Source organism: Miscanthus floridulus, chromosome 19 (assembly GCF_019320115.1).
Source record: "Miscanthus floridulus cultivar M001 chromosome 19, ASM1932011v1, whole genome shotgun sequence".
NCBI lineage: Eukaryota > Viridiplantae > Streptophyta > Magnoliopsida > Poales > Poaceae > Miscanthus > Miscanthus floridulus.
In genome coordinates, this window is record NC_089598.1 from 74,819,498 (window position 1) to 74,828,343 (window position 8,846).

Sequence of the window (8,846 nt, forward strand, 5' to 3'; positions counted from 1 at the left end):
CTTACGTACCACTCGCCCTATATGGTGCGGGACGGCTGGACTACTTGGTAGGATATTGCCACTACTGCTAGGTTGATAGCAGACAGTGTAAGGTGGTACGTGGCGCGGAGGATTTCCCCCACACCCTTCCGAGACTTCATGGAGACCTTGTGGACCTGGCTCATGACTCATAGTTTCAGCCGCCCTAGACTAGACTTGGGGTGTACCAGGGCTAAATGGTAGAGTGGCATCATCCTAGGCTAGCAAGCAGCCAGAATCAGCCCAGTTGACGACGGTCAGCAAGGAAGGTGGATCTTATGGTTATGTAAAACCTCTGCAGAGTGTATGGTTGATCGATCGATACATGAGCTGACTTGTCGGCTATGGACCTTTCCTAGGTTTCGCTTAAACTAGATAGCGAGATGAGTCCTTCTCTTCTTCCCCTGTGAGAGAGTGTCGGTCATAGCCAGGGGCTATGGGCCATGAGACAGTGCCAAGAGGGAGTTGGCCTATCGACTGAGCGATGGTATTGTGGTGATGTGGTGATGACATGGAGATGGTGGTATATTGATCCTAGGATCGAAACCTGGCTCTCGATGGGAATGGGGTGGAATGTGTGTGGGAATGGTGTTAAAACTTGACTATACTATTATATACTTGATATGCTAATACATAGGAAACCCAGCCTTATAGGTTCCTTTTGATTATATCCAACTTGCATCCAATTTCCACAAAGCAATGCTCATAGGGTGGGAGTGGCCAGTACAAATCGTACTGATAAATTTTGGCACACAGGTTCTGCTGAGGAGTATAGCTCCGAGGAGTTTGACAGTTGAGGGGTTCGTTCCTATGCCCGAGTTTAGAACTGCTATTGCTTTACTTTACTGTTATAATCGTACTATGATAGGACTTGCATGGTAGTATGCTTACTTGATGGCCTTTACCTTGATGCAACCTTACCCCTGCATACCCTGCTATTAGGCTAGACACACACTTACTGCTATATTTCATTGCTTACACTTCTACTATGCTTATACTACATTAATGCGTGGTGGAAACTGGTGTTAACTGGACTATGGGGAGAGTGTTACGTGTGTGACTTGGGTGTGTGGAGGGTGAGGGTTGTGTCGACCAAGTTGGAGTATATGATGAGCCTAGGGCAAGTCTTGCCATGGGGTGCTACCTGGGCACCCCTGGAATGGATACCTGTGGTGGGTAAATGGTATATGAGGTGGTCCTAGGTGTGAACCTATGATGGGAGGAGCCCGAGATGGAGGTGCTGTGGTGGCACGATAAATGGAAACCCTAATGGAGACATTTTGGCTTGGTCATCACTAAGGACTTACTAGTACTCAGATTCACCGGGAAGCCTTACGTACCACTCGCCCTATATGGTGCGGGATGGCCAGACTACTTGGTAGGATATTGCCACTACTGCTAGGTTGATAGCGGACAGTGTAAGGTGGTACGTGGCATGGAGGATTTCCCCCACACCCTTCCGAGACTTCATGGAGACCTTGTGGAGCTGGCTCATGACTCATAGTTTTAGCCGCCCTAGACTAGACTTGGGGTGTACCAGGGCTGAATGGTAGAGTGGCATCATCCTAGGCTAGCAAGCGGCCAGAATCAGCCCAGTTGACGACGGTCAGCAAGGAAGGTGGATCTTGTGGTTATGTAAAACCTCTGCAAAGTGTATGGTTGATCGATCGATACATGAGCCGACTTGTCGGCTATGGACCTTTCCTAGGTTTCGCTTAAACTATATAGTGAGATGAGTCCTTCTCTTCTTCCCCCGTGAGAGAGTGCTGGTCGTAGCCAGGGGCTATGGGCCATGAGACAGTGCCAAGAGGGAGTTGGCCTGTCGACTGAGCGATGGTATTATGGTGATGTGGTGATGACATGGAGATGGTGGTATATTGATCCCAGGATCGAAACCTGGCTCTCGATGGGAATGGGGTGGAATGTGTGTGGGAATGGTGTTAAAACTTGACTATACTATTATATACTTGATATGCTAATACATAGGAAACTCAGCCTTATAGGTTCCTTTTGATTATATCCAACTTGCATCCAATTTCCACAAAGCAATGCTCATAGGGTGGGAGTGGCTAGTACAAATCATACTGATAAATTTTGGCACACAGGTTCTGCTGAGGAGTATAGCTCCGAGGAGTTTGACGGTTGAGGGGTTCGTTCCTACGCTTGAGTTTGGTGATCATATCTTCAAGCTATTCTGAATGAATGCTACTTTTGATTCTGCCAATGCGGCGATGTAATAATTTATGTAATTCTGCACTATTTGTACTCTGATATTATGTTGTATGGATGTGATATTCGACTGGAATTTGGTAATATGATCTACAACGGTCTTATTACACTTTGGCTCTGTGGATTTCCCTTCGCGGAAATCAGGTCGTTTCAGGAGAGGTCGAAGGTGTTGCCGGCCTGAGCAGAGGAACACTGGAGGCAAGGGAACAGCGGCGGCGATGGAGCTCCAGCAGCAGCAGTATTCATGGCAGCGGCAAGTGCTGGCTTGGAGAGAGTGGGAGAAGGAAGGAGAAGTGAGAGGGAGAGAGTGGAGAGGACAGGGGAGCTCAGTTCTCTGCACTTATGCACAGCAAGGAGGCGAGCTGGCAGCCATGCAAGCAGCGAGGGTGAGCGAGCGCAACACGTGGACTGCAGCTCCTATGCATAGTGTCGGTCGAGCTCCAGTTCAAAACTGAATGAACTGATCAAATAGACAAATACCACCTCAAAAATACAAGCTGAAACTCAATCTTCGGCTCCCTCAAACTCTCAAACTGACGCGAATTAGCAAGAGATCCATTAATCAAAGTGATAGAGCTACAAGTAATCTCCAACATTGCCAATATCAACATCATCTAAAACTCAACGGTTTTCAAACTATGAGGCACCAAAGTACACTACATGAAAACTAAAAAGCTTTGAAAGACTTAGAAATATTTTCCGAGTTTTCAAATAGCACTACATGGACTTTTGTGATCCAAATTCAAGCATGTTAGGAGCTGAACTAGCCTATGACCCAAAAATAAAATTTGTTACAATCCTCAAGTACTACAACTTTGTTTTAGGGTACACATCCATGCAAAGGTTCTAAAATGCAATTCAACTCTGGCCAAACATACCACATGAAATTGGTACTTTACACTATAGGTATGACTTAGAGACCAAACTATCTTTAGTCATGAATACCAAAGTAGTTCCTAGTGACATTCTAAACATGTTAGAAGCATTCTTAAGGTTTCACAATCATTTCATACATAGATCACATGTAAATCCTAGGTCAAACTAAACATATCATCACTTAGGAGCTTAATTAGGTGAAGTGATCCACATGAACATTGTTCCAATAGGCATCCTAAGTGTAGCTAAGGTATTTTAATGACCAACATCAACCACATGCACTCAATCACACATTATCATAAGTGTACACACAGGGAAAACATAAAATAACAAGTCATGTTTCATAGGTTCTCATTCACCTAATAAAGCAATCCAAGAAAGATTATAACATATCATTTCATGTGACTTCTTCATTCCAAACTTCATGAAACTTTTCCACTGGTCAAGAGGAATGCATGTTGATGTAATGTATATGAAATAAGCATGTTTAACCTTACTCTTGCATAATCTTAACAAGGGTCCACATGTAAGTAAAGGTGTGTTGTCCGAGTTTAAGTTGGAGCTCACTCTTGTAGATTTGATCTTGACACCTTCATCACCACTTACATGTCATGTTTGAGTTCAAACTCATTGCTTAACTGGTGACAAACACCTAGGGTGTTACACATGCCTTCCTCGTCAAGCATCTATACAAGGACTGCACCCTCATGAAGTTGTTCATGTCCGGCGGCTTCGATAAGGGGAGCTAGAGAAAGAAGCCTTAGCCAGCGGCAGATGATGCTAAGGGGAAGGATGGCGGCTTTCCAACCCCAGATGGCTGCCTCATTATCTTCGGTGGGACGATAGCCTATGACTCCAAGCGCCACCAAAAGATTGCACGCCGTGAGGTCTACGTGGCCGAACCGGCCACGTCGTCTTTCCTTCGGTGGTTGGAGTCTGCCATCACCTTTGACCGATCCGATCACCCGGATAGCATATCACAGCCGGGGAGGTATCCGCTCATGGCTGACCCGATTGTCGGCACAAAGTGCCTCACTAAGGTGCTGATGGATGGAGGCAGCGAACTCAATATCATGTACGCCGAGACACTCGATGCCATGGGCATCGATCGGTCGCGCGTTTGACTGATTGGGGCGCCTTTCCATGGCATCATGATGGGGAAGCAAGCCATACCGCTCGGGCAGATCGACCTTCCTGTTACTTTCAGGGATCCGGCCAACTATAGGATAGAGACCCTCACCTTTGAGGTTGTTGGATTCCACAAGACTTACCACGCCATCCTGGGACAACCATGCTACACGAAGTTCAAGGCTGTCCCCAACTACACCTACCTAAAGCTTAAGATGTTGGGCCCATGTCAGGTCATCGTGATCGGTACCACCTTCCAGCACGCCTATGAGTGCGAGGTTGAGTGCTTCGAGCATGCCTCGGCAATCATCGCCTCTAAGGTGCTTGCGGTCATCAAGGAGGGACTGCTGAGGAGGCACCCGACTCCAAGCGGTCGGTCAGATCCTTTGAGCCCACTAAGGGTGTCAAGGAGGTCCTCGTAGACCCTAGTAGCTCTGAGGGCAAAGCAGTGCGCATCGGCACCATGCTTTCCTCCAAATAGGAAAGCACGCTTGTCGACTTCCTCTGCGCCAATAGAAATATCTTTGCGTGGAAAGCCTCGAACATGCTAGGCATCCCGAGGGAAGTCACCAAGCATGTCTTGAGGATCAGGCCAGGCTCCAAGCTGGTGAAGCAGCACCTACGCCGCTTCGATGAGGAGAAGCATAGGGCCATCGACAAAGAGATCACAAAGCTTTTGATGGCTCGATTCATCAAGGAAGTGGATCACCCTAAGGGGTTATCCAATCCTATCCTTGTATGAAAAGAGAATGGGAAATGAAGAATGTGTGTTGACTACACAAGTCTCAATAAGGCATGTCTAAAGGATCCATTTCCTTTGCCACATATAGATCAAGTAGTCAACTCAACCTTGGGGTGTGATACCCTCTTCTTCCTTGATGCGTACTCTGGGTACCATCAGATCGCCATGAAAGAGTCTGGCCAACTCGTGACTTCTTTCATCACCCCGTTTGGGTCGTTCTGCTATGTCACGATGCCTTTCAGTCTAAAAAACATAGGAGCTACATACCAGCGATGTATGCTCAAGTGTTTCGGAGACCTCATCGGGTGAACCATTGAGGCCTACATAGACGACATCGTGGTCAAGTCCAAATGGACCGACCAGCTCATAGATGACATAGAGCAGACTTTCACAAAACTATGAGCAAACGGCATCAAACTCAACCATAAAATGCGTTTTCGGGGACCTGAGAGGAATGTTGCTTGGGTTCATCGTCTCTGAGCATGGCATCAAAGCCAACTCAGAGAAGATCTCTGCCATCATGAGGATGGGTCCAATCTAGAATCTGAAGGGAGTACAACGAGTCATGGGGTGCCTCGCCGCACTTAGCCATTTCATCTCACATCTCGGCGAATGAGGCCTCCCATTGTACTGACTTCTAAAAAACACAGATCGGTTTGTGTGGACTCCTGAAGCTCAGGAGGCACTCTACAAAGTCAAGGAAATCCTAACAAAAGCCCCGATCTTGGTCCCCTGACCGATGGAGAACCGCTCCTGCTCTACATCGTGGCCACCACACAAGTGGTTAGCGTCGCCCTAGTGGTAGAGTGGGAGGAAGAGGGACACGCCCTCAAAGTGCAGCGCCCCATATACTTCATTAGCAAGGTCTTGCCCGACACCAATACTTACTACCCACAAATCCAGAAGCTCTTGTACGCTGTCCCGATCACCAAGAGAAAGTTACATCACTACTTTGAGTCACACCTGGTGATGGTCGTGATGTCCTTCCCTCTTAGTGAGGTCATCCAAAAATAGGACGCCATAGGGAGAATCGCCAAGTGGGCACTCGAGCTGATGGGTTAGGCCATTTCGTATGCCCCTCGAACGACCAACAAGTCCCAAGCACTGGCCGACAGTGTTATCCTAAACGCTAAACGGTAAACAGTCGGTCACCTACCGTTTAGCCCGTTATTCGGACAAAACGGGTGTTTAAACGGGAAAAACGGCCGTTTAAACGGTCAAAACAACCGATTAAACGGAAACGGTGTACCACCGTGTAGTGTTTAAACGGTGTGTAAACGGGCTAAACGGCCGTTTAGGCGAACAGTGCTGGCCGATTGTGTTATGGAATGGACCGAGGTCCAGATGCCGCCAGCAACCATTGACCAAGAGTACTAGACGATGTACTTCAATGGGTCGCTGATGAAGAGTGGCGCTAGTGTAGGGCTAGTCTTTGTTTTGCGCCTCGGGATATGCATGAAGTACGCGGTCTACCTCCATTTCCCCACCTCCAACAATGTGGCAGAATACGAGGCGTTCATCAATGGCTTACGCATTGCCATTGAGTTGGGCATCCGATGGCTTGACGTCCGAGGTGACTCATAGGTGGTAATTGGTCAGATCATGAAGGAGTCGAGCTACCACAACACCAAGATGGTTGCTTACTGCCTAGAAGTCCGCCAACTTGAGGAAAAGTTTGATGGCCACAAACTCAAATCACATCCCAAGGTGGCTCAACGAGGTGGCCGACACACTGGTGAAGATGGCGTCTAGCCAAGAGCCGGTGCTAATGGGTGTCTTCGCCATCGATCAGCACAAGCGTTTGGTCCGTTATGAGGAACGGGGATAGACTGAGGACAAGCTGCTTGCCCTAGGCTCAGGGGCTGGCTGCCCGCCCGCCCTCTCTGACCTTGAAGTCATGGAGCTTGATGAAGGTCCAGTGGTAGAGCCTGACCCCCTAGCTGACTGGAGGACCCCATACTTCGATTGGCTTCTCCGTGAAGTGCTCCCGATGGACAAGATGGAGGCCTAGTGGATTGCACGCTGAGCCAAGTCTTTTGTCATTATTGAGGAAGAGCTCTACAAGCGAAGCCACACCAGGATCCTTCAGCACTGCATTCCCATCGAACAAGGGAGGCAATTGCTGAGGGACATTCATGGTGGGGTCTATGGACATCATGCCACACCTAGAACCCTAGTCAGAAACATGTTCTAACATGACTTCTACTAGCCGACCGCGGTGGCTGACGCTGAGCAGATTGTGCGCACCTTGAACGGTGTTAATACTACGCTCGACAGACCCACCTACCGGCCCAAGCACTCCAAACAATCCCCGTCACATGGCCATTCGCAGTCTAGGGGCTCGATATGGTTGGACCTCTCAAAAGAGCGCCCATGGGCTACATGCACTTGCTTGCTGTCGTAGACAAGTTTATAAAGTGGATAGAGGCTCAGCCGATCTCCGTGATCAAGTCCGAATAGGCCGTGTTATTCTTCCTCAACATCGTCCATCGCTTTGGAGTCCTAAACTCCATTATCACAGACAATGACACACAGTTCACCAGGAAGAAGTTTCTCTAATTCTGTGATAAGTACCACATCCACATTGATTGGGCCACCATGGTGCACCCCCACATGAATAGGTAGGTTGAGAGCACAAACCGCATGGTCCTGCATGGTCTCAAGCCTATGATTTTTGATCGATTGAACAAGTTTGGTGGGCGTTGGGTCGTAGAGCTCCTAGCGATGCTCTAGATCTTGAGGACAACCCCTAGCTGGGCCACCGGCTAGACACCCTTCTTCATGGTTTATGGTTCTAAGGCTATCCTCCCGACCAACCTCGACTATGGGGCACCGAGGGTCAGGGAGTACAACAAGCAGGGGGCCGAGGCGTCCCTCGAGGACGCCATGGATCAGCTCAATGAGGCATGCGATGTTGCCCTCCTCTGCTTGGCCAAGTACCAATAGGCGCTGCGCTGGTACCACAACCATCGGGTGTAGGGTCAGGCCTTCAACGTCGAGGACCTAGTGCTCCACCTCATCCAGAGCAACAAAAATCATCACAAGCTCTCCCCGCCCTAGGAGGGACCGTACGCTGTCATGAAGGTGCTCTGACCAGGCACCTACAAGCTCAAGACCATCGATGGCAAGGTCTTTGCCAATGCATGGAACATCGAGCAGCTACATCGCTTTTACCCCTAGCCTATGCATATGCTTAAGAATGATATTTCCAAAATACAAAAACATTTTCTCTTATCGGTTTCACTATCGTTCCCTCCATCTTTAGTGACACCTGACCCCAGCAATGGTAGGAGGTCGGGCATCACTCGAGGGCTAAAAAGAGTATCTCTACTCAGAGACATTCTCTGCGCCTGACCCTCCCTTACATTAAGATATCAAAGTAAGGGCTATGGAAACAAACCCTGAGTAAAACTGGTCGGACTGCAAGAAACCTATGCCCCAGTGGCTACGGTGTTTTTGCTCACCTGCATGATCAGAGTTGTTTCGCCCACATCCCAAGCTTTACAACCTTAACCACAGAAAGGGTCAGAACACATTAACCTTTTTATAAAAAAGGATGAAGAACCAAAAGATTGTTCAACCGTAGCAGAAATTAAAATCTATCCATTTATTACAAGGTCACTATTTGGCCTAACTAACTAATTTTTTGGGAGGATGATCTCATCCTCCATCTTGGCAGATAAGTCCTATGCTAGAGGGGCCACCTAATTCTCAATGCCCTCTAGCTCGATGTCAAAGTAACTGGGCGTGAAGCCCTAGCTCATCGTCTCTAGATCGATGTTCTCATAGTGAGAATGAGCGATCGCGAATGACTGATGAACGCCAAAGCAGAGTGTGTCCCTCGCCATCTCGC

General features: G+C 48.3%; 1 protein-coding gene across 1 annotated transcript; it reads left to right on the forward strand.

The window, feature by feature from the left end:
- Window positions 1–4,277: 4,277 nt before the first annotated feature.
- Window positions 4,278–7,939, forward strand: LOC136526188 (uncharacterized). Its single transcript, XM_066518945.1, has 2 exons — window positions 4,278–4,571; window positions 7,793–7,939. Exons 1-2 carry the CDS (start codon window positions 4,278–4,280, stop codon window positions 7,937–7,939), a joined length of 441 nt encoding a protein of 146 aa, XP_066375042.1.
- Window positions 7,940–8,846: the final 907 nt, after the last annotated feature.